Source organism: Salmo salar, chromosome 19 (genome assembly GCF_965601325.2).
Source record: "Salmo salar chromosome 19, fSalSal1, whole genome shotgun sequence".
Taxonomy (NCBI): domain Eukaryota; kingdom Metazoa; phylum Chordata; class Actinopteri; order Salmoniformes; family Salmonidae; genus Salmo; species Salmo salar.
This window is the reverse complement of record NC_138309.1, coordinates 29519949-29547371: the sequence shown is the minus strand read 5'-3', so window position 1 is coordinate 29547371 and position 27423 is coordinate 29519949. Positions and strand designations below refer to the sequence as shown.

General features: G+C 41.5%; 1 protein-coding gene across 1 annotated transcript in view; it reads left to right on the top strand.

The window, feature by feature from the left end:
* The window catches only part of LOC106578703 (tyrosine-protein kinase Yes), a 48505-nt gene that overhangs the window by 4444 nt on the left and 16638 nt on the right, over nt 1-27423 (top strand). The window contains exons 3-8 of the mRNA XM_014157819.3: nt 15731-16015; nt 19990-20089; nt 20754-20852; nt 24806-24909; nt 25264-25413; nt 26481-26636. Of these exons, the coding sequence (XP_014013294.1) occupies nt 15739-16015; nt 19990-20089; nt 20754-20852; nt 24806-24909; nt 25264-25413; nt 26481-26636 (886 nt within the window). The 5' untranslated portion in view covers nt 15731-15738. The remainder of the gene's footprint in view (nt 1-15730; nt 16016-19989; nt 20090-20753; nt 20853-24805; nt 24910-25263; nt 25414-26480; nt 26637-27423) is intronic.

Sequence of the window (27423 nt, the reverse complement as noted above, 5' to 3'; positions counted from 1 at the left end):
GTTCGACAGTGTTGGATCATTTATTTTTGTCTAACTTTCTTTATTGCGACTGATGATGGGAACGCTGTTTGTCGAATAAATTATGATTGCCAAATACTTTTGAAGGTAAGCGGGACACGTGATGTAATCACTTAACTATAAGCTACACTCCACATTTTATTCTGAGTGCCCACTGCTAGCAAAGTAAAATGTAACAAAAAATGCCTGAACAAGTTTCACCATCCAATTATTTCTGATCTACAGGAGTGCAAGTTCCACCATGGCACGGACCGTGGCGATACGTTGGCACTTGAATTATTTGAATATCGCAAATATTAGTCAATTATTGCATTCTATACGTGCTTGCTTTCGCAGGCTACCTGTGACATGATAGGTGGGAGGGCTTACATACAGTCGACAATTTATTCATGTGAAATTTGCCTAAATGGGTAATGAAAACACCTCAACCACTACATTGTTATTCAACACTACGTTTTTTTTGGTGTGACATCCAGCTTTTTTTTATCGACACAAGATAGTTAAATGGAAACGCACCCTAGCAGGCAATTGTGGCATCTATTTTCTAAGCGTTCTAAATGTCAACAAAAAATCCCTGGACAAGTTAATAGAAACAAAGCTATTGTGTCAATTAGGGCTGTTACGGTGACCGTGCGGTCACGAGTTATGGCGCTAGTCAAATTCCACGTGACCGCTTAGTCAGGGTAATTAGGCTTCTCCATGCGCTGATGCTGCGGATGGTCATTAGTAGTCTACCAAACTTGCTAACTGCCTGGTACTCAGTACTCTATTGTTCCTCTAACCACTCTGACATCCATGCAAATATAATCGAAAATCTAATCAAACACGTCATGAGTGCTCATGTTGCTCAACATTTCTATAGGCTATGCAATTGCATGAGAAAATAATTTTGATGGCCTCTATTAAAAAAAGGAGGATGCCAGGCTAGGCCTACTATATTATGAACTTTCCTAATATTAAGAACATTGCTTTGCTTTACAGCAGGAGTATACATAACCTGGCAGGCATGAAAATTAACCATGGGAAAAGTGTCCTCCATTCTCTATGTAAGTGCATAGATGACATGTATTTTTATTCCCATGCCCTTGTTCTGAGACAGGTGCGTGATAATGGTCCATTCTAAATCAAAACTGATACACATATTATTTAGTATATGTAAATACAACATTAAATTAAGAATAGTCTGATGGGTGACAATATTAGCCTATCACTTGTGAATGATGTATTATTACTTATGAATGATGCCCAGCTTGTGCATTCAGGCAAGAAACAGCGCATACCTTTTTTTTGTCGACTTTTTCAAATCATAGTCGCACACCTCGTATCCTAGCCCATAGGCCTACAGTGCCTTCGGAAAGTATTCAGACCCGTTGACTTTTCCAAATTTTGTTATATAACAGCCTTATTCTAAAATTGATTAAATTCCTCAGCAATCTACACACAATATCCCATAATGGCAATGCAAGAACAGGTTTTTATACATATTTTTATATGTTGTTCTGCCCCTGAACAAGGCAGTTAACTGGTAACTCTAATGAACTTATCATCTGCCGCAGAGGTAGCTGGTTGAGAGAATGCCAAGAGTGTGCAAAGCTGTCATCAAGGCAAAGGGTGGCTACTTTGAAGAATATAATTTTTTTTGGTTTCTACATGACTCCATATGCGTTATTTCATAGTTTTGATGTCTTCACTATTATTCTACAATGTAGTGTGTCCAAACTTTTTTAACTTTAAGTATTCAGACCCTTTGCTATGAGACTCGACATTGAGCTCAGGTGCATGCTGTTTCCATGGATCATCCTTGATGTTTCTACAACTTGATTAGAGTCCACCTGTGGTAAATTCAATTGATTGGACATGATTTGCAAAGGCACACACCTGTCTATATAAGGTCCCACAGTTAACAGTGCATGTCAGAGCAGAAACCAAGCCATGAGGTTGAAGGAATTGTCCGTAGAGGTCCGAGACAGGATTGTGTTGAGGCACAGATCTGGGGAAGGGTACCAAAACATTTCTGCAGCATTGAAGGTCCCCAAGAACACAGTGGCCTCCATCATTCTTAAATGGAAGAAGTTTGGAACCACCAAGACTCTTCCTAGAGCTGGCCGCCTGGCCAAACTGAGCAGTCAGGAGAGAAGGGCCTTGGTCAGGGAGGTGACCAAGAACCCGGTAGTCACTCTGACAGAGCTCCAGAGTTCCTCTGTGGAGATGGGAGAACCTTCCAGAAAGACAACCATCTCTGCAGCACTCTACCAATTAGGCCTTTATGGTAAAGTGGCCAGATGGAAGCCACTCCTCAGTAAAAGGCACATGACAGCCCACTTGGAGTTTGCCAAAAGACACCTACAGACAAGGTTCTCTGGTCTGATGAAACCCAGATTGAACTGTTTGGCCTTAATGCTAAGCGTCACATCTGGAGGAAACTTGGCACCATCGCTACGGTTAAGCATGGTGGTGACAGCATCATGCTGTGAGCATGTTTTTCAGGGACTGGGATACTAGTCAGAATTGAGGCAAAAATGAACGGAGCTAAGTACAGAGAGATCCTTGATGACGACTTGCTCCACAGTGCTCAGGACCTCAGACTGGGGTGAAGGTTCCCCTTCCAACAGCACAACGACCCTAAGCACACAGCCAAGACAACGCAGGAGTGGCTTCGGGACAAGTCTCTGAATGTCCTTGAGTGGCCTAGCCAGAGCCTGGATTTGAACCTGATCGACCATTTCTGGAGAGAACTGAAAATAGCTTTGCAGAAACACTCCCCATCCAACCTGACAGAGCTTGAGATGATCTTCAGAGAAGAATGGGAGAAACTCCCCAAATACAGGTGTGCCAAGCTTATAGCGTCATACCCAAGAAGACTCTACGCTGTAATCGCTGCCAAAGGCGCTTCAACAAAGTACTGAGTAAAGGGTCTGAATACTTTATTACTTTTTTTTTTTTTTTACTATAGTTTAATACTTTTTTAAAAATATAAATTAGCAAACATTTCTAAACTTGTTTTTGCTTTGTCATTATGGGGTATTGTGTGTAGATTGAGGGGGGAAATTATGTAATACATTTTAGAATAAGGTTGTAACCTAACAAAATGTGGAAAAAGTCAAGGGGTCTGAATCCAACGTCACAGTATATGTTTTGGGTTTGTATCACAACTAAAATTGCCAATTAACTTAAAATTAAGCACATTAACCTGCTTTATAACTGACGTAGAGCCTAACTGGCATACATAGGCTGCATGTGAGTTTCAAGTTTGGGAAAGATGATTTTCCCGCTAATTGATTGCATTTTGGAACATTCGCGCTTATAGCCTACTGCCGTGTGCGCATTGCTGCGCTAATGTGAAAAAATTGCCTAATATTTTATCAACATTTTTAAGCTAAATGATCAGCCTCATTTCTTTTAAATGTTTTTTTTTATTTATTTTTTTATGCTGGGTGGTTGTATTAATTTGGGATCTATTGCATCCCACAACTGTAGCACAGTATGTTTGGAATATTTATTTCTCGCACAGGACAAGTTGACCAATAGAATAGGTCAACTTTTCTACTATGGAGGATAGTAGATTGACATAGGCTAGTGCTTTTGCTGTTCGTTAGACCTACTCATCATGTTGGCTGACGAAAAGTAGGCTAAATCTGGACAGTTCTATCTTAAATATGCGCCTAGGAATTCGATAAGAGGGACACGAGCGGTTACGTCCCCGATGTTTCTGTCTTCATTCACTTGTAGCCTACTTCTTAGCTGAAATGCCTGTGAGAAGAACCCGATCATGTGACAGGCATTGGCTACATCTGAGAGAGCCATGTGAGTGAGAGGTGCTTCAGAGCACGGCAGCTGGGAGAAGGGAATTATAATTAGCCTATTATATTCAGCCCAAGGGCACAACGGCCACTTTGGCCTCAAAAGGCATGGATTTTTTTAGGGGGCATTACAGCCACACAAGTGGGATGCCGCCAGGAAATTCGAGTCCTGATGAGAATATTATCAAGTGCTTGTCAAATTGTGAGAGACTGATGAAGAGTGTGCAGATTGCAACTTTTTTCATATCATCGTTAAAGTCCCATCATGCAGCCTTAGAATGTATTAAACATCAAAATATATAGCCCAACGTTTATCACAACTAAAGTTGCATAAATAACTCTAAATTAGGCATATAGGAGGACCAGTTTCTTTGTTAACCGCTCAACACAGAATAGCTGCATGTGCGCAAATCCTTTCTATTTTTATTAAGCTATGTTCAATTGTCTTCTTCATACTATAAAATAATAAAAACAATGCCACGGAAATAAATGAACTAGTGTAGCCCACAGCCATATGGCATAGCCATATCAGGGCCTAACATAAGGACTCAGAGTATGCTATTCTGTTCTTCTGAAATAGACTACATTTTCTTCTTATCATGTTTCTTTAGACCTGTCTAAAATAAATCATGGATTTATTGTGATGGTGTAGGCTATATTACATGGATTTATTAGAATGTAAAAAATGTAGATGTTCCAAAGGTCTGCATCAGTGTCTTGTAGGCTATGCTTGGAAGCCAGGAAATACTGAATGTGTTGGTTAATTAATGGTCAATTACCGTGAGACTGGCAGTTATTTGCATGACAATCACTGGCTGACAATTTCATAACCACCACAGCCCTAGTGTCAATCAACGTTTCTATTTGTCACTGAGTGATATTTAGTGTACAGTATGTCATTTCACCTGCACCATTCATTATTGTCAGGCATGAGCTTTATGTCTAAGTTACCTTGTTTGGTAACAATGACCCAGAACAGCAAGGTTGACTGATATCCATCAGCTAACCAGTTTGTCTGTTTGTTTCTTTCCTATTGCTCCTCCTCGCTCGCTCTCGCTCACTCTCTGTCCTTGGTAGGAAGAGCACATAGAGGTGTCATTGAGATGGCCTCTTGGCTGTACTGAATGTGTGTATTCATCAGTGAGTTTCCTTAGTGCGCACACTAATTTGTGTGTGCACGTGTGCTTGTGTGTAGACTTTGAGCATGCGTTTTTGTGCGTGCGTGTGTTTCTGCCTGCCTGCGGCCCTCTCAGTGAAAGCCACAGCAGGTGGCCTGGAGCAGAAAGGCCCGGCGGAAGGAAGTCTGGGCCAGAGTGATCTGTCCATTTCTCACTGACCATCCCAACACTCCCTCCATTTCAGAGCAGTCAGCACAGGGGATTCATGTCCCTATGAGTTCTAGTCTGGGTGCCAATCTGTTTCTGCTCTCTTGCCAACTCCTCATGGAACTGTAATGTCAAACAATGACATCAATGGAGTTAGCAAGAATAAACAGATCTGGGACCAGATCTGGGACTATTAGGTCTAGTCCTCAAACAGCTCTTCCTGCTACGCAATCAGGCCATTTTCATCATGATGGGGCGAATCCTAACTTACACTTATTAAATCGAGTTTTCAATTAGTCATGTATTGATGACGGCAATGGGAGAGTAAGTGGCAATTCCTAGGCCGTCATTGTAAATAAGAATTTGTTCTTAACTGACTTGACTAGTTAAATATAGGTTTAATAATAATAAATGTAATGAAGGAGTTAGTGGAAGTTAGGATTCAACTTGTCTAGCGGAAGTCTGATGCAGAACTCTGGAGAAGGGTGAAGTTGCCCCTAGATGCTGATCTTTGGTCAGTTTCACATTTTCCCCACTCTAGATACAGTATGTACTGACCCTAGATATGTACCTAGGGGAAATGCCACCCCAGAGCCAGAACTCCAGGCTGTTTAATGGTGAATGAACATGTCTCCGCTCACCTCCATGTTATTAGCCCAGGGCCTTTCATGAAGCTTGTGTGGAATTTCCAGTTCTTTCCCACTGTCAGGAAAGAATGGGCCGGGGACGGAGGATACGATATACACAGAACCTTCATTCCACAGCAGTCTACAGTAGAGGTCTTCACGGATCCACCTGTAGCCGAATACCAGAGACCCAATCCAGGACCCGAGTGGGTCTAGATGCAGAATTCTAAATAATGTCATGGGTCTGGGTTGCATCTGATATGATTGTCACGGGTCTTGGATATATGTAATTTTAACCAACTTGTCCGGATGGACCGATACAGATCCGAACGCAACTGCTGCAGTAGAGAGAGAGATGCATGTTATAATTTCTGCTGCTGCACTTTGCTTTTCACGAGAGGGCTTGTTGTTGGCCAATCACAAGTCATCAAAGCGGCAACAGGCTACAGTCATACAGGCTACAGTCAAGTTAAGAGATATCTAACCAGTGGAGGAAGATGGAATTAAAAGTTAAAGGAGAAGGATAGGCTACAACTGGTAGGCTGGTACTTTATATTCTGAATGCAGTCGTTGTTTGTAAATGTGAAGGACGAGAAAGCCCATTTTAATGCATATCAGGTCCGGATTGGAAAGCCCCAGGTCCAATTTGGAATGGGTCCAACATACTATAATTATGTTTTGCCATGTTCAGCAGAATTGCCGACAATATTATCTTATTCTGTCGTAATGCGGTTTCTATTTATTTTTTGATAGCCCTACAGAATATTGTAATTCTGTGATCTGAGATTTAGAGTAAACACATCAAATCCCTTTTGATGACGGAAGCTGATTCTCCTGTTTTAATGTGCATTTAGTGTGACTATTTTTAATCCTCTACCATTAAAACTTTTGTGGAGGGACTCAAAGCTCTATTGGTATCCATCCAAATATAAGTGGACTGACAAACAGTGCAGACTGCCAACTGATTTAAATCTATACAGCTTTAAATAATAGCTCCTAGCTATCATAGCTCCTCTCCAGCCTTGACCCTCCAATCTGGGCTGACCTTTGGGATCACACAGAAGGGACCACTTTAGCCCTTTTAATCTTATCGGTGTTATTTTGTCATAGTTTTTCTACCAAACATACTTTCAATAAAGTTTTGTTATGAGCATTTGCATTTTCCTCTTTAAATATATTATCTGTCCGGGTGCAACACCGTTCTAAAGGTTATTTAACTCTGTGGCAGCCGAACCTGCCTGCGCAAGAAACACAGTGCACTCAGGACAGCGGGCTGTTCACTGAAGAGCTGTAGCACCAATCACTGGTATGGAATACATATAAGGAACTTCGTCATTCCTTCTCCTCAGATCCCACCTAGTCAAGTCTCACACCACTACACCAGTCAAGTTTCACCCCTCTTTAACACTCACCCCTCCCCTAGTCAAGAATCAACCAGTGGTGTTGCGCAGTTTTGCGAGGCCTCTACACATTTTGCCATGGGGCAGAGGGATAAATGTGCAGTTTTATAGCTAATGTCATTCTTTTCTACACATTTTTCCATGAGGCTGAGAGAAGATGTTGCTAATTTACTTGAATTCTAAGCATTTTGTCATGGCTTATGACGTGTTCATATGCTGTCTGGGTGGCTTGCAACAATATAGTTTTTTAGCCCGGGCGAAACACTGGTGATGAAACACTAGTGAGCACACCAGGGGTGAGGAAGTCAGGGGGTCAAGGAGCCTCAGGTGGCGGTGTAACTCCAGGTCCCTCTCTGTGGAATGTATGAGGGGCGTACCGTTCAGCTAAAGCAATTCCAGAGTGAAGTTTCCCCTAGGTACAGATCTAGGATCAGCTTCCCCTCAACCAATCCTTAGTGAAGACAATGAAAAACTGACCCAAGATCACCGTCTTGGGGCAACTTCACTCTACACCAGCCAATGCATTTCAAACGTACTAGGGTGTAATCTGAGCCACAAGAACCCTATGCAAATCAGGTCTACACTTTTGACGCCAAAATGTGTTTGTGTTTTCCTCAGCTTGCTACATAGTGATATTTGCTGTCTTAAGCAAGCTATTCCTGAATCTTTCGCTGTCTCAGAACACAATGCTTTTGATTTAGACAGAGGGAAGTATGAGGCAACTTCGACCTTGTTTTGGAAGGACACGTTTCTATTTCAACATCAGCTAACCACTGTAATGAAAGACCTCCTGAGAAGTCTCGGAGCTTTTCCCTGATAAGACAAGACAACACGTCTATGGTCTGCATTTATTCTGCCTCTCCTTCAGAGGAAATGTTTGAGGGTTGTAATAACAGAACTTTTCCTTTTTTCGACTCTACCTCGCCCAGTTACAGTAATATTTCCTTGTGGACTACTTGCTACACAGAATGACACTACTGGAAATCCTTTCATGTATGTGTGCTGTTATAGGTTATATGCTCAGGGCAACAGGATACTGTCAGTAATTAGAACATGTTACTAAATTTAGCTCCAAATCAACAAACATATTGGCAGTTTTTTGTTTAGTATTTTTGGCTCTGTAATGCATGAATAATGAGAGCCTCTATGCATTTTAGATTCTTGGAATTGAGACTTAAGGCTCTTTTGTGACTTTGGATTCATGGGAAATCATTAGAGTACATGACTAATGCCCTTAAGGTTACATTGTGAACTCACTCTTTGTAGGCCTAGGAACATTGGGATAACTGCCTGTTCAGGGGCAGAATGACAGATTTGTGCCTTGTCAGCTCGGGGATTTAAACTTGCAACCTTTCGGTTACTAGTCCAACACTCTAACCGCTAGGCTACCCTTTTAAACAATTTAAAAGCAATGCTACCAAATACAAATTGAGTGTATGTAAACTTCTGACCCACGGGGAATGTGATGAAAGAAATAAAAGCTGAAACAAATCATTCTCTCTAATATTATTCTGACATTTCACATTCTTAAAATAAAGTGGTGATCCTAACTGACCTAAAACAGGGAATCTTTGCTAGGATTAAATGTCAGGAATTGTGAAAAACTGAGTTTATTTGCATTTGGCTAAGGTGTATGTGAACTTCAGACTTCAACTGTATATCGTATACCGGGGTATTATGAAATATCTACGGGATGATTTTTTTCAATACTGTTAACTATTTCTCACGTTTTTCAATACATTTTTATATTTGTAGCTATTTTTTAAGTAAATACCTCCAGTCAACTTGTACAATATGTTAGAAGATTAAGCAGATCGCATTCTTATTTCACCTGTCACATTATTTTACATTATGACGCTTATGTAGTTCCCCAGCACAGTTGAGCAGGTCATGTGTTTGTTTGTAAATGGCACAATGGGAGAAAGCAGGATCAGGTGATTCCAGCTGTGTATCAACAGGGGTTAAGTTTTATATTGAAAGTCAAGTGTTTTTTTTATGCTTCAATAAACTGATCAGGGGTATGCAACTATAGTTTTCCTTCACAGAAAATACATTAGTGCAACACATTCAACAGAAAGTAGCTTCATTTTCATCAGATGACAACAGAAGTGCAACGCTATTTGGCTGGAAGACACACAACTAAATGAGTTTTCAATGAAAAAGCAAATACGATGCATGGCCATCATATTTCTAATGTTTAGGCCTGTCATAGAAAGAATGTAGCCAGCTACATTTCCTAATGTTTTGCTCAAAGTTAATTTTGCATTTTACCAGAGAAAAATAGGCTGGCTACACTGAGAAAAGTACTGGAGAAAAGTAGCTAAACATCAGCCAGAGCTCTGTCTACTGATAGAATGCCCGTTAGTGAATTCTCATCCAAGTTTATAAGTGCAACTGAAGCACAAAATTTGTTGAATGCCGAGCAGAAATTACAATAAGAAGCTTTTTCCATCCATGTTTACAAACATAGAAAGATATTTCTTAGGAGTTTTATCATTTTTTTTTTCCTGCATGAAAAATGCATAATTCTGTGTTAACATGACCCCTAAGTTTAACTTGCTATCTAAGTAAGTGGCTGAATTAATAAGGTGACGGGGCATCGTATTGTGCTAGTGTTCTGCTGTGTTTGAGAAGTCAAAGCCTTTTGGTTGAGTTATTTGTACAGCTGCCACTGCTATCTTGATTTCCTTGCGTTTTTTCTCCTCTCTGTTCTTGGTGGTCTCCTCCTCCTCCCTCTTCTCCGAGCAGAGCAGGCAGGCCCGTTGCCCTAGTGACTCCAGACTCCACACAGACACAGCGTGTAGACATGCTGCTGGAGAGCCAGTACGGCATTCGTCAAAACTATTCATTTGCACAATGTCTCTCGTTCACATTCGCTCCTATACATATATGTATATTTTTATGAGCTGGATTGCCTGTCTGCAATTTCTTTATTTTAGTTTGCGTTCGTTATAATATAGGGCCCTATGAAATCCGTTTTATTTTTTGCGAAATTCCATATTTTTTTTTCCCAAATTCAGTTTTTTTCCATTTTATCATCAGAAAGTGTCTAATAATGTGAATGAATAAAAAGTCAACAATTTAAGTACATTTGTAATGATGCAACACAACATTGCACAATTTTTTTTATCAAGGCAAGTGCTTCAGTACAGAGTTCTACTAAGTGTTTCATTATAAATGGAAAAAAGTAATGCAAGAATCTAGGCAACAATGCAGCCACCTTCTCCTCTGTTTCCAGCTGGCTGAGGATGTTTGACTGCCTGGGATGATGCCTTATCTGCCAACAAAAACTCTGTACAAATGAACATGCTCTGCATGGTACTTCACTGCCTCAAACCAGCTATTCCATCTGGAGCTCACTACTTCAGGAGGAGCCTTGGCCTGCACAAAATCCTTTATAATGAGGAAGCTCACCCATCTTCTCTTTCTGGCAGGCTTCTTGAAGAAGCCAGATCTCATCCATGTCACAAGTGATGCAACTTCAGAGAAGTATTTGTAGTGCTGCCAGGTCTCACCCACCAGCCTGATGACATGGCAGAACCAGGTTACATGGACACTGTTGGGTATCACTCCTTCAGAACCTCCTTGTATGCCTTCAGGCTGTAGGCGGTATTGTGACCACTGCCCGGGCATCATTCAGGTTCAGATCGTTGCTGTGGAGGGAGGCTAGTATAGCTTGGAAAAACGTTGAGTAGTTGCTTCTGTCCATGAAAATGACATCCACCAGAAAGTACTGGTTTTCAACACCTGCAATGAAAGATAAGAACAAACTTGAATTATGTTTTAACCTAAATTAATATTGTGACAAAATAAGTTATTTAAATTTTCAAGTGTAAACACAATCTAGATACAGCGATAGTTAGCTAGATGGAGAGGCAGTGTTCAATTCACATTGCAGGATGTAAATGTAGGCTATGGCAACGGTATATTAATAGGCTGTTAACTCACCAATGACGATGTTTAGAATGCTGAAATCCCTTGCATGTCTTGTCAACAACCACCGGAAACTTATTCCCACGGATCTTCTGTAGAACGGCAGTCACATGTTGGTCGAACACACCGGGCAGGTGCGTTTGACGGAGGCTGCTCTCATTTTCGGACAACGCTCCTCCCTGTTTGCAATGCTTCACTAGAAACGGCCGTAGCTTTCTTAGCTTTTCTAAGGGGATGTAAGACTCGGCGCACCCTGCCACAAAGTCCTGAATAAATTCTCGTCTTGAATCTGCTGATGTCCTTGCACTAGTAATGCTTGTTTGAAGAGGCTCTGGCTAACACGGTGCTTTTCCTTGTTCTTCACAAGTGCTCTAGACTTTAAGTGGTCATCATACATATTTTTACGGGTCCAATCAATAGTGTGTTGACAGAATTTCTCAGACGGCCTCTTCGACATGTTTCTCAAAGAGACAGCCAAGTTATGAGGTGACGTAAGGGTCCCACACGTGACCGACACCCCCCCCCCCCCCAACCCCAAAACACCCCAATCGAAAACGGAACTAATTCTCTAAGCTTACTCGTCTGTAATTTTACAATTTATGAAATCATTTAGGTTAATACAATAATTAGGCCTACTTTAGATTAAAAAACAAATAGTATGCAAAATGATTATGTAATATTCTGCAATGTTTTACAGTTGATTACATTTTTATTGCCAAATTCTACGATTCCGTCCACATCGCGGAAATCATAGGGCCCTAATAATATTTAGCTAGTGGCCTCCATGGAAATTCGCAATTTCTTGGTAATAGACGCCCAATTACTTGGTAATAGACGCCCAATTACTTGGTAATAGACGCCCAATGGGCTTTTTTGTGTTTTTGGCTGAGATAATCATTATCAGCATAGTCTCTACACTGTGATCAATGCAGAGTAGATGAAATTGCAACGCATTCCTATCTCATCTCGCCTTGCCTTATTTCTCCCCCCTGGTAATCTCTGAGGAGATTGTGCTTGGTGTTGAAGACTACAAAGCATGATGTGGGCTAAACCTATCATGTCATTATGTCTGTGGGCTGCTTTAACTGTGGCCTGTACTGATAGCGGGTTAGCTGTGAGCTGATGAAGGCTGTCAGCCAAAGCCTGCCCAGCCACTCCGGATCACGCCATCACAGCCGAGAGTGTCGTTAAGCTCCTCCGAGACAGAAAACCATCAGATCACTGGTAGCCTGAGGACGTTATCCTTCTTGAGGACTAATGTTATTGGGTCACAGGAAGGATCTACACAGACAGGTGGCACAAGGAGAATAATTAACTGTGGTAAATGAAGAGTGCTATGGTGGAAGTAATAGGAGAACAATAAAAGGCTAGGGGAGTAGTTGGGCCTACCATTTATGCCCTCATCTGTTCTTCAGGTTGTTCCATCCCCCACCCTCTTTCAACCTACGTCCACCACACCAGGTCTGTACATACATGGAAGCGGGTTGTTATGTTTCTCTCATCATCCTCACAGCCAGCGCAAAGCCTCCCTCCTCATAATCCTGCATACAGTTGGCAAGGGGATTCTCTCTCTCTTTATCTCTCTATCTCTCTCAACAGATTCTTCTCTGTGCTGACAGTCCCCCATGTGAGAGGGTTTGGCACAAAATCCCAGCCCACTCTCTGTATCTTTGGCACACGCACATGTACACATAAAAAAAAAAAGACAGTAGTATTTATCTCTACATTCAGAGCAAATCTCTACCGCTCTCTTTGCCAGGCAATGCTATTCTGCTCCGATTATCTGCATTTGTATATCGGAGGGGGGCTATGGGGATTAGCGTATGGGCGAAAGCATGACATGAGATGAAGAACAATCACTTGTAATACTGCACTAGGCATCTTCATGGCTACGTGAACCTGCTGCTGTGCCCATTTACTTAGAATGGGAGAAGAGTTTCACTTGGGCCATGGATTAGGGAAGGGGCTTTTAAAACGGCTCGGGTGTGAACGCTTGGAGCGTAAGATCACGTTCCCCTCCACCGCTGTCTGTTGATACAAATGCGCCAGAGGAACAGGTGTGTGTGCGTGTGTCTACCCAGTCGGGTGCTGCTGAATGTGCACTGCCTTTCCAGCTTTACGTGTGTGTCACCCAGACTAATCCAGTCAGTTTTCTCAGCGAGCTAGAGCTCACTCACTATATGACTGTGTATGACTCACTGTGACGTAAGGGGGGCGAAGTTGGCGACTGGTTGACTGTGTTTCCGTTAGAAGAATGTTGCACCAGATGGTCTCTGAGTTTTATACAGATGTAGTAATGGCATTGATGCAGGCTGGAGCCTTGTGACTGGGATGTAAGGCCTGGAACTGTGGCGTGGCAAGTTAAGTAACCTGTCTCTGGGCCACTTCTTTCTGATGGTAAAGTTCAAACCAACCACAGTCAACCAACCCAACCATTCTGCCCTCCAGGAGCCAAGCATACCATCTCAAGTTAAAAGGGAGGGTGGGTTAGACTCTTTTTAAAGGGAGGGCTTTTTCTGTAGTTATGTGGCTGACAGAATTCCTTGGCCTCCGAGCTGAACATCTGTGATTAGATTCATATGGACCAAATCTGCGTTCACTTAATATAGTTTGATGAGATACTTTGACTCTGTATCAATTTGTAAACATTAATTTACCATGAGTTCTTTGCTAGGTAGTGTTCGCCCGATATACCTGCGCCAAAACGCAGGTATTTTTCATCCTATAGCTTGATCATCTTCTTTTTAAATAGTGAGCCAACATGACAGATCAAAACACATTTTCTCATTGCTCTATCTTGTCCCTCTACAGCAGACATAGAGTGAGCAATATGTTTGGAACATTGAATCACAATAAGATCGCAGTATCGAATGGCAATACATATAGAATCATGAGAATACATATCGTATTGACAACCAAGTATCGTGATAATATCGTAACGTTAGGTCCTTGGCAATTCCCAGCCCTGCTCTTAAATCAGTTTTATAGAGAACTACCGACACGTAATTCGAACCATTGCATGCAATTTATTCAGTGTACTTGGCAGTTCTGCTACTGACAAACTCTGTGAACTTCTTCTGACATTCCCTTTCTGTCTGTCTCTGTCTTCTAGGCCAGTGTTTCGCAATCATAGGCGTGCAAAATTCCGGCAACTTTCCCAAAAATCACAGGATTTCCAGAAATCCTGGTTGGAATATTCCTGTAATTAGGAGGGAAACAAGATGGAAATCTGGGGAACCTCTAACCAGGATTTCTGGAATATTTGGGAAAATTACTGGAATTTTGCACTGTATGTCCCTAGGATGTTGCTAACTGACAGGTCGCTCAGATAGTCAGTTCACACTGATTTAGTCAGCTCTCAAGAGTAAATCAAAGTCCTCCTTCAGAGTAAGGAATTAATCGTAGCTTGTTTGCCAGAAGGCTCCCGATTTTTGAAAGACAGCTACCCACCTCAGGGTAGAGAAAACGATAGAGAATCCTGGCTGTAACCCTCTGACTAGAGCAGCTGTTTCCGGATCAGTCAAAACATCCCCTGACTGGAGCCTGCTATAGGAGCGTGTCTGATGGCAACCGTATTTACTAGGCCTTCTCTTCACAAAGGAATGCCTTGACATAACACTGGCAAATTCTGTTGGATGGAAGAATGACAATGCAAATGGGGAAGACGCCAGTGTAGATGTGTTGTAGCTTTTTGGACATATGGTTTCACGTAAGAGTTACTGGTGGTTAAGGCGATGTGCCGATTCGCCAACCGTCTCCTGAAGTATGTACTTGCACACGTTATTGCATGGATTTAGCAATGGTGGAAACTCCCTCCTGCCAATGCTTACACCATTCCTATGCTTTTAAATCCATGACGGGGAGTGTGCAAGTGCACACTTCAGAAGAAGGATGGAGAATTGTGATGATTGACCTTATTGTGATGTTTGACCCACAAAAGAAGGAGCAAATGTTTATTCTGGAGAAAAAAAACATGCTTTTAATCCTTTTCTCATGATTTCTCACTATTTCGCCTACATCAGCACGGCGTTTCAGATGCTGTCAATTTGGAATTCATATGTAATAAACATCACCTTAAATCCTACAGCTATACAACACAACAGCCCTAAACCTCCTTATAAAACGTATTTAGACCGTCAACACAACATGCATGTATTTTGCGTTGGATACGCTAGACTAGTGTTGTCTCAGTCGTGTGCTTGAACCCGGTCATGTTTGATTATGACCATGTAACATGTGTTAGGAAGAGTGATGCTCTACAACCAAATCGTTTCAGATCAGATTTAGGATTTTTGTCCCCAGATTTATAGAGCATCTGGGCTTGTGGTTTAAGTCATAAAATGACAAACAAATGGTTTATGACAGACATTTAATAGACGTACAGTTGTCTAGGTTGCAGGACAGCTACATTGGTAGTCATCTCATTGTTAAAGGCATCCTCCTAACCAGTCCATATGTTTTTTATCATTTTTTAACCTCTTTGCTCTTTTTCCAACTCTTTCATCGTTGTTTCCACTGATGAAGTGCCACCCCTGCACACTCAACCTATCACATCTATGCCGAGGGTGACACAGTGAATACTGTTCTGAAACTAAGCTCTAACTAAGTGTGTGTGTGTTTCCCTCCAGACGTGACTATGGGCTGCATCAAGAGTAAAGAAGACAAGGGTCCCACCATGAAGTACCGGCCGGACAATGCTTCGGCCTCGGACGTCATCGCCCCCCATGTAGGCCCCTACGGGCCCGACCCCACCCAGCTGCAGCAGAACCAGCCACCTTCCTCTGGACCCGCCACAGGCTTCAACCCCCACGCTATCACCCCCTTCGGAGGAGCCTCCATCATGACCCCCTTCGGAGGGGCATCCACCTCCTTCTCCGGTGCTCTCCCCGGTGCATTCCCCGGTGCCGTATCAGGTGAAACTCGCCTACTATCCACATAATCCTAGATATAGATCTTCAAGCATAGCCTACCTCGAATTTTCGTGCGAATTACCCATTGACATTTTAGACTTGCCCTACTATTTATAGAATCCGAATTTGAGACCTTAAGCCGGGTAGCATCCCCCCTTGAGTTGCGGTGCAATCACGTGTTGACATCAATGGATGATTGGTGCGACACGTTTGTATGCATGTATCTTTCGAGTGTGGGTTTCTTTTCGTACCCGTATGCCTTTCTATCATAACAGTGCTATATAAGCACTCTAAGATGTGCCATATGAGACTGCTATGGTTCCTTCACAAGGGCCCATATACTTATTCTCCAACAGAATAGTTGGTGACCTGACAACTCAATATCCGGAGTCGCTCGAAAATCCATCTGCCATTGTGTTCCAGCCAATTCAAATCCAACGGTCTATTGTCATCTCCCTCTAGATGTCCTTCAGTCACGTTGTCCACAGGTGCCATTAGCAAAAAAATACAAACTCAACAATGATTGAAAGATACATCTTTTTATAGGTCTGATAAGGTCCCAGTGAGCAGGGAGATGAGATTGAGCCCTCCTGTATAGGTGGGATTAGGTTTGTAATCCCCCCTCCCTGTTGTGTTATCTGGTCCATGGCACGTTATGGAGTTCCTCTACCAGTTAATTGGATTAGTGTTGGCAGCTTTGTGTTGTTCAGCATTGGTTTAGATGAATATGAGCTCCCTGTGAGGTGTGGCACACTATGGGCCCTGGTCAAAAGTAGTGTACTAACATACATAGGGAGTAGGGTGCCATTTGGGTCGTAACCATAGATGGTTATCCACACAATCTGCCTACCTATCTAATCTCTGCCCAGTAAGCAGGATGGTTTACAGTGTATTCTGTATTGACATTACAGTTGTGAGATTAGATGACCTGTGCTATGCTATTATTCATGCTTTGTAATTATGTTAGATTTGCACCGAGCTGACGTAAACATTTCCCCTACGACGCTAAACAAACAACCTTGATTAAATCCACTCCTGTCAGAGCAACCAATGTAGTATCCACCCCCCTGCCAAATGAATGCCTGACATGAAGGACAGTCTTTCCCTTTACCCTTCTCATTGTATCCATGGCAGACCTGGGTTTAAATACTATTTGAAATCTTTGCTTTAGGCTAGAGTGCCAGATGTGCAGTTTTCAGCTATTCTATTGATTCCATTGCACCAGGAAAGCTCAATTAAGCCCAGTTTAAGTATTTCAAATAATTTCAAATAGTATTTCAACCCAGGTTGGATCCAGGGCCAATGGCGTGTCTATGTTGCTTTCCTGACACGTGGCATTTTTGTACACTGGACATTTCCATGGAGTAGAATTAACGGCAGGGAAATATCTACAGGGAGTGTGCAGGCTGGAGACCACGGATCTATTGCTGCTACCCTCCTCTCACAACAGTCTGTCACACTACACATACCAGTCACGTACCACCACTATGGAAACAGAACCACCGCTACAGATCTACTTTCTCTGACTGACCTCCCATTGGTCCCTTTTATCTTTGCAGCTGAGTTTGTTTCTGTCAATGTCACTGAATGTTGACAGTACCAATCTTGGCACAAAGGTCGCCAGGTATTTATAGAAAATCTTTCTATCCTTAGTAGTCTATTAGTAGCTCTGAATGCCGTCATATTCTAACTTTTTCACCATCTGTACTAGAGGTCAACCGATTCTGATTTTTCAACGCCGATACCAATTATTGGATGACCCAAAAAATCAGATTCCGATTAATCGGACGATTTTATTTTATTTAGTATTTATTTGTAATAATGACAATTACAACAATACTGAATGAACACTTATTTTAACTTAATATGATACATCAATAAAATCTATTTAGCCTCAAATAAATAATGAAACATGTTCCATTTGGTTTAAATAATGCAAAAACAAAGAGTTGGAGAAGAAAGTAACAGTGCAATATGTGCCATGTAAGAAAGCTAACGTTTAAGTGCCTTGCTCAGAACATGAAAACATATGAAAGCTGGTGGTTCTTTTTAACATGAGTCTTCAATATTCCCAGGTAAGAAGTTTTAGGCTGTAGTTATTATAGGAATTATAGGACTATTTCTCTCTATATGGTTTGTATTTCATATACCTTTGACTATTGGATGTTCTTATAGGCACTTTAGTATTGCCAGTGTAACAGTATAGTTTCCGTCCCTCTCCTCGCCCCTACCTGGGCTCGAACCAGGAACACATCGACAACAGCCACCCTCGAAGCAGCGTTACCCATGCAGAGCAAGGGGAATAACTACTCCAAGTCTCAGAGCGAGTGACGTTTGAAACGCTATTAGCGTGCGCCCCGCTAACTAGCTAGCCATTTCACATCGGTTACACCAGCCTAATCTTGGGAGTTGATGGGCTTGAAGGGGTGGGTATAATTTGTGGAACGTTCCAACAGGAATCTGTTCCAAAAAACGTAAAGTAAAAGGTTGCCAACCAACAACGCATACAAAGTAGCAACACATACAAACCTAGCTAATTAGCTGCCGAATAGGCATCAACTCACTACGTAGCTTATTCTTAATGTTTGTCCATAGGCAACCAGAGTGACATTTTTCGGGAATAAACGAGATGAGTGAAAAACGCAATGAAATAGACCACTCCCTACCCGGTATCTTATTCTGCCGCTATACAACTTTGTATGCGTTGTTTTTTGGCAACCTTGTTATTTACGAAGTTTTTGGAATAGATTCTTGTTGGAACGTTCCACAAATTATACCCACCCGGCTTGAAGTCATAAACAGCTTGAAGCACAGCGAAGAGCTGCTGGCAAAACGCACAAAAGTGCTGTTTGAATGAATGCTTACGAGCCTGCTGGTGCCTACCACCGCTCAGTCAGACTGCTATTTCAAATGCTAGACTTAATTATAATATAATTAACACACAGAAATACGAGCCTTAGGTCATTAATATGGTTGAATCCGGAAACTATCATCTCAAAAACAAAAGTTTTTTTTTCTTTAAGTGAAATATGGAACCGTTCCGTATTTTATCTAATGGGTGGCATCCCTAAGTCTAAATATTCCTGTAACATTGAAGGTTGTGCAATGTTATGTCATAATTACGTACAATTCTGGCAAATTAGTTCGCAACGAGCCAGGCGGCCCAAACTGTTGCATATACCCTGACTGCGTGCAATGAACGCAAGATTAGTGACACAATTTCATGTTAGCATGCAATATTAACTAAATATGCAGGTTTAAAAATATTTACTTGTGTATTGGTTTTAAAGAAAGGCATTGATGTTTATGGTTAGGTACATTGGTGCAACGACAGTGCTTTTTTCGCAAATGCGCTTGTTAAATCAACACCCGTTTGTCGAAGTCGGCTATGATTCAATGAGAAATTAACAGGCACCGCATCGATTATATGCAACGCAGGACACGTTAGATAACTACACATGGTTGATGATATTACTAGTTTAACTAGTGATTATGTTAACATTGATTGTTTTTTTTATAAGATAAGTTTAATGCTAGCTAGCAACTTACCTTGGCTTCTTGCTGCCCTCGTGTAACAGGTAGTCAGCCTGCCATGCAGGCTCCTCGTGGAGTGCAATCTAAGGCAGGTGGTTAGAGTGTTGGACTAGTAACCGGAAGGTTGCAAAAACGAATCCCTGAATCCCCCCGTTCCTAGGCCGTCATTGAAAATAAGAATGTGTTCTTTATTTAACTAGGCAAGTCAGATTAAGGTGTAAAAAAAAAAAATAATAATAATCGGTGGCCAAAAATACCCGATTTTTTGTTATGAAAACTTGAAATCGGCCATTCCGATTAATCGGTCGACCTCTAATCTGTACTGGTTCTCCACCAAAAGTAGTCAACAAAACTCTTTGAGTCCCCTAAATGTATGTACTGTCCATGAATTTCACTTGTGCTTTTGGAATGTTTTATTTAATGTTTTCTGTCTGTGTGTTTAGGTGGGGTTACGTTCTTCGTGGCCTTGTACGACTATGAAGCCAGAACTTCAGATGACCTGACGTTCAAAAAAGGAGACCGCTTCCAGATCATCAATAACACGTGAGTTCTTGTGGGCCCTGGTCAAAAGTAGGGCACTATATATGGAATAGGATGCCATTTGGGATGCAGGCTCCCTCTTTGCACCTGTTCTATACAACTTTCTTCTTACATGTTAAATAAAGGTTAAATATAAATAAATAAAATAAAAAAACATGGGTTAGATTTTTGTTTTCACCCTCTTATCCTGTTTTTACACCCAGATCACTGGAGTATTTCATGTATTTAATGAAACCCCTTTAACACAGATGTGCCTTAGGTCATAAATACCTCTCTGCTCTAGAATGTAGCCTTGGTTGACTTTGTTCAATTCAAATATAGCATGCCATAATATAGCTATAGAACACATGCATAAAAGACAGCATGTACAAGACATAACCAGACTACCGTTACTAGGAACCGTGAGTGCTGGAGTGTGCAGACAGTAGTGATACATTTACATTTACGTCATTTAGCAGACGCTCTTATCCAGAGCGACTTACAAATTGGTGCATTCACCTTATGATATCCAGTGGAACAACCACTTTACAATAGTACATCTATATCCTTTTTTTTGGGGGGGGGGGGGGGTTAGAAGGATTACTATATCCTATCCCAGGTATTCCTTAAAGATGATACTAGAGCTGGATGATTCTCTCTCTCGCTCTGTGTGTTTTTCCCCCTACAGAGAAGGGGACTGGTGGGAGGCGCGCTCCATCAACACAGGGAAGAAAGGTTACATTCCCAGTAACTATGTGGCTCCAGCTGACTCCATCCAGGCTGAAGAGTAAGGCCCTTGTTTATCCTCTCACCTAACCTAACCTGATTAGGACCTTCCACTGACACAACTGCACTATCCTAACCACAGCATCATGATCATGCATCACATGCCTTTCACTGGAGGCACATTCACATTTTTTTTATTACATTTTTTTAATTTAACCCGGCAAGACAGTTATTTGCAATGACAGCCTCCTGGAGAACAGTGGGTTAACTGCCTTGTTCAGGGGCAGATTGACAGATTTTTACCTTGTCAGCTCAGGGATTCGATCCAGCAACCTTTCGGTTACTGGACCCAATACTCTAACCACTTGGCTACCTGCCGCCCCAAACTAGAATAACTCATAGCTTCTTCTGCTCTCCTGAGGCCATATGTATCAAGCGTCTCAGAATAGGAGTACTGATCAGGTTCCTCCTGTCCATGTAATCTTATTCATAGCGATCTACAGATGGATCTTAATTTGATCAAGATAACTTTCCTGCATTTTTCAATTTGTAGTGTATTTGAGGTTTAAAAAGGCTTCTGAAGTTTCCACTTTGACATTTCAGACTTCATTTTCATAATGTATCAACCCCTACAAAAATGTCCATGAATTTAATCCACATAATAATCAGCATGACTTGTTGCTGCAGGATTATTTCCCTGCTGTAGAAAACTGGCTCAAATTAAAACTGGCTCTAAATCAGCACTCCTACGCCTGAGACACTTGATACATGTGTCCCCAGGGGGTTTCATCTACCATCTCATATTGGATATAAGCCTAGAGGTTTATGATCGTTTAGCAAGGAAATAGAATGTAATCCTGTTTGTTAGATGACCCCTGATGGACTCCAATAATTCTGTATTTCCTCTCATTGTGTATTTCAAGTTTGACTTTTCCAAACACGGAAATGATCCTTACTAGTATTGAGTCAAATAAAGTTAATAATAACATAAGCCGGTATTCACATCTAGACGTTCCGCTAGCGGAACACCTGCTCCAATATCCAATGATGGGCGTGGCGCGAAATACAAACTCCTCTAAAATCCGAAAACTTCCATTTTTAAAACATATGACTATTTTACAGCATTTTAAAGACAAGACTCTCGTTAACCTGTTGGGTCTAGGGGGCAGCATTTGCACGTCTGGATAAAAAAAATGTACCCGATTTAATCTGGTTACTAATCCTACCCAGTAACTAGAATATGCATATACTTATTATATATGGATAGAAAACACTCTAAAGTTTCCAAAACTGTTTGAATGGTGTCTGTGAGTATAACAGAACTCATTTGGCAGGCAAAACCCTGAGACATTTTCTGACAGGAAGTGGATACCTGATGTGTTGTATTGACTTTAAACCTATCCCATTGAAAAACACAGGGGTTTAGGAATATTTTGGCACTTCCTATTGCTTCCACTAGATGTCACCAGCCTTTACAAAGTGTTTTGAGTCTTCTGGAGGGAGATCTGACCGAACAAGAGCCATGGAACGGTGATGTCCCATTAGACACCTGGCGCGCTACTTCATGTTGGGTACCCTCGTTCCAATACGTTATAAAAGACTATGCATTCGTCCACCTTGAATATTATTCATGTTCTGGTTAAAAAAGGCCCTAATGATTTATGCTATACAACGTTTGACATGTTTGAACGAACGGAAATATATTTTTTCCCCTCGTTCATGACGAGAAGTCCGGCTGGCTTACATCATGTGCTAACGAGACGGAGATTTTTGGACATAAATGATGAGCTTTTTTGAACAAAACTACATTCGTTATGGACCTGTGATACCTGGAAGTGACATCTGATGAAGAGAATCAAAGGTAATGGATTATTTACATAGTATTTTCGATTTTAGATCTCCCCAACATGACGTCTAGTCTGTATCGCAACGCGTATTTTTCTGGGCACAGTGCTCAGATTATTGCAAAGTGTGATTTCCCAGTAAGGTTATTTTTAAATCTGGCAAGTTGATTGCGTTCAAGAGATGTAAATCTATAATTCTTTAAATGACAATATAATATTTTACCAATGTTTTCTAATTTTAATTATTTAATTTCTGACGCTGACTTGACTGCCGGTTATTGGAGGGAAACGATTTCCTCAACATCAATGCCATAGTAAAACGCTGTTTTTGTATATAAATATGAACTTGATAGAACTAAAAATGCATGCATTGTCTAACATAATGTCCTAGGAGTGTCATCTGATGGAGATTGTAAAAGGTTAGTGTATCATTTTAGCTGGTTTTATGGTTTTGGTGACCCTGTCTTTGACTTGACAAAACATTACACACAACTCTTGTAAATGTACTGTCCTAACATACTCTAAATTTATGCTTTCGCCGTAAAACCTTTTTGAAATCGTAAAACGTGGTTAGATTAAGGAGATGTTTATCTTTCAAATGGTGTAACATAGTTGTATTTTAGAAAAATTTGAATTTTGACATTTATTTGGATTCAAATTTGCCGCTCTTGAAATGCACCTGCTGTTGATGGAGTGCACCACGGGTGGCACGCTAGCGTCCCACCTAGCCCCAAGAGGTTAATCTAACCACACTGTCCGATTTCAGAAAGGCTTTACAGCGAAAGCAAAACATTAGATTATGTCAGCAGAGTACCCAGCCAGAAATAATCAGACACCCATTTTTCAAGCTAGCATATAATGTCACAAAAAACAAAACCACAGCTAAATGCAGCACTAACCTTTGATGATCTTCATCAGATGACAACCCTAGGACATTATGTTATACAATGCATGCATGTTTTGTTCAATCAAGTTCATATTTATATCAAAAACCAGCTTTTTTACATTAGCATGTGACGTTCAGAACTAGCATACCCCCCGCAAACATCCGGTGAATTTACTAAATTACTCACGATAAACGTTCACAAAAAACATAATTATTTTAAGAATTATAGATACAGAACTCCTCTATGCACTCGATATGTCCGATTTTAAAATAGCTTTTCGGTGAAAGCACATTTTGCAATATTCTCAGTAGATAGCCCAGCCATCACGGCTAGCCATTTAGACACCGACCAAATTTAGCCCTGACCAAACTCTGATTTACTATTACAAAAGTTTGATTACCTTTGGTGTTCTTCGTCAGAATGCACTCCCAGGACTGCTACTTCAATAACAAATGTTGGTTTGGTCCAAAATAATCCATCGTTATATCCAAATAGCGGCGTTTTGTTCGCGCGTTCAAGACACTATCCGAAGTGTAAATAAGGGTCACGAGCATGGCGCAATCCGTGACAAAATATTTCTAAATATTCCATTACCGTACTTCGAAGCATGTCAACCGCTGTTTTAAAATACATTTTTATGCCATTTTGCTCGTAAAAAAGCGATAATATTCCGACCGGGAATCTGCGTTTAGGTAAACAGACGAAAGAAAACATAGCATGGGGTCGACGCGGGCACACGCCTGAGTCTCACAGTACTGTAACCAGCCACTACCCAAACGCGCTACTTTTTTTCAACCAGAGCCTGCAAAGCCACGATTCAGCTTTTTGCCGCCTTCTGAGAGCCCATGGGAGCCGTAGGAAGTGTCACGTAACAGCAGAGATCCTGTGTAATGGATAGAGATAATCAAGAAGGGCAAGAAATTGTCAGACAGCGCACTTCCTGCATGGAATCTTCTCAGGTTTTGGCCTGCCAAATGAGTTCTGTTATACTCACAGACACCATTCAAACAGTTTTAGAAACTTTGGAGTGTTTTCTATCCAAAGCTAATAATTATATGCATATTCTAGTTTCTGGGCAGGAGTAATAATCAGATTAAATCGGGTACGTTTTTTATCCGGCTGTGAAAATACTGCCCCCTAGCCATAACAGGTTAATGTGTGTTCTCTCATAGGAATAGAATGATGTGCTAGATCTGGAATGCAATAAATACTTGGAATGGCTTGGGTTTCTCAAGGACAGATTTGGGAAAGGCTCATTTTCAAAAGTCTGTGTTCTTCCTCAGGTGGTACTTTGGTAAAATGGGCCGTAAAGATGCCGAGAGGCTGCTGTTGAATCCAGGCAACAACCGAGGCACCTTCCTGGTGCGAGAAAGTGAAACCACTAAAGGTGAAGATGATTAGTGTGAAATCGTGCATGGATTGCATCTCAAGTAACACGCTATTCCCCATGTAGTGCACTACTTTTGAGGGTTCATATTCAGAAAGCGTCTCAGAATATGGGTGTGCTGATCCAGGATCAGATTCTCACCATCCATAATAATCTGATTAATTGTGATCTAAAAGGCGAAAATGATCTTAAATCAGCACTTGAGCTCATATGATGCCCTAAGTAGTGCACTATATGGGGAATAGGGAGTCATTTAAGACAGCCAGTGACACTCTCATTTACATGAATAGATAAAGCCTAGATCTTAATACTGTTGGTTGGATGGACGAAGAATCTGGTCATTGTCTCCTCCAGGTGCTTATTCCTTGTCAATACGAGACTGGGACGATGCCAAAGGCGACAATGTGAAACACTACAAGATCCGCAAACTTGACAACGGGGGTTACTACATCACCACACGCGCCCAGTTTGACACACTGCAGAAACTGGTCAAACACTACACAGGTAGGTCTTCTAGCTCTTTTTCATAGGCTCTCTCTCTCTCTGTCTCGGTCTCTGTCTCTCTCTAAGCCACTCACTCACCTCTCTTCTCTAACACTCTCTCAAACTCACTCTCTTACAGACCTGCTACCCTGCAAATGTAATCTTGCTGAGCGTGAGATACTCCTATTCATTTCAATGAAACCTGGGTGGAAGCAGCACGGCTCCGCGTGAGGCTTGCACTGATCATCATAAAATGACACTGGATCTATTTTGAAGAGTTTTATGTGCAGCTCACGCACGAGAACACTTAATAAAGTGTCTTGCGTTTGGTTCACACCGGCAAAAGGATCACGCGTCCAATGTATTACCTAAAAAACAACTGTTTTCCCAACACCCGAGTGTAGCTCCCCAGTAACTTTCTAATTTACAGCTTCCCTCCCTTCTCCAAGAGCAGAGCAGTTCCTGATCTAAAATGCACTCTCTTTTACCACAGTCTCTCTCCATCTCTCTCTCTCTCTCTCTGTCCCTCGTCTGTGCTTCGGTAATACCTGGCCTACCTGTAATTTTCCCTGTGATTTCTCCAGCTAGAGGAATGATACTCAGATTGAATATTTAATGGATACCTTCCTTAAGTGCTTTCCTTGTCACTAAAGGAGAGACATTAAAGCGCTCTGGGAGAGCCCACTTTGCGGCTGGTTGTGTCCCAAATGGAACCCTGTTCCCTACATAGTGCACTACTTTTGACCAGAGCCCTATGGGACCAGGTGAAAAGTAGTGCGCTATAAAGGGAATAGTGTGCCATTTGGGAGATAATCTACTTTTCTCTGGTGCATTTTGAAACCAGCAGGTCCAAGCCGTGTTAAACCATCCTCTTCTCATTCATATTTTAGCTGTGTAATAATAGGCTGAATTTAGCCGTATCGCATGTCGTACGGAAAAACTTGAAGTAATGTGTGAAATGTCCCCTTTTTAAGCTACATTCGGTTTTCCTTATATATTAGTTACTCCTGTGACTCAGAAAAATGTTGACCATGGTATTTATGTGTGTGTGTGCGTGCATCTGTGTGTGTGTCTGTCCTCCCGCTCAGAGCATGCAGACGGGCTGTGCCACCGGCTGACCACGGTGTGCCCCACAGTGAAGCCCCAGACTCAGGGCCTGGCCAAGGATGCCTGGGAGATCCCCCGGGAGTCCCTCCGCCTGGAGCTCAAACTGGGCCAGGGCTGCTTCGGAGAGGTCTGGATGGGTAAGACTGTACACATACAGACAGACAGAGACACACACACATACTTGACACTCCGAATGGTCTGGATGAGCAAGACAGACAGGGAATATACAGTATGACATATTATTATACTACTATGACTTTTAAAATCACCCAGCAGTGCTATTTGTCGAGTTAGCTCAGAGTAAATGTTGCAATTTTTCAACCATTCCTGAACCTGCAACCAAAAACAAGCTACACATGGGCAGTACCAAAACAAGTGACCTAATGATTGTCTCTTCGCAGCAAAATCTGCAGAGCTGGGAGGGTTGTAATCCCCCATATATATGACATTCTATTGGTTGCAAGAATTTGGTATAATAATTTAAATTGAAAAACTCAACGTTTTGAATCCGGCGTCGTTTTGTGTATCAATTCATAAACCATGTGCCATGGAATCGGTATATCAAAAATCTCCTTCCAACTATTTTGCAACCTGTATGGCGCATCTGTCAATTGTTTGGTCCTAAAATGAAACTGGCATACTTTTTTTTTATTTATCACAATTTTTCTAAGGCCAATTTTGGTCCTTAATGCAAGACTGACAGACAAGTTCCTTACCTTCTCCCATATCCACTTGTGTCATCCATTTTTGCAGTAATGCTGCAATCAGTTGGTTGTAATTTTGGGAAGAGCAGACATTTCCATGTATTTTTGTTAGCTGCATGTGTGACATAATTCCACCAGTCCTATTTATGATATAATTCACAAAGATCTTTTTTTTTTTTTTCATAAATAATGTTTTTTCATCAATTAGTATATTTGAGTT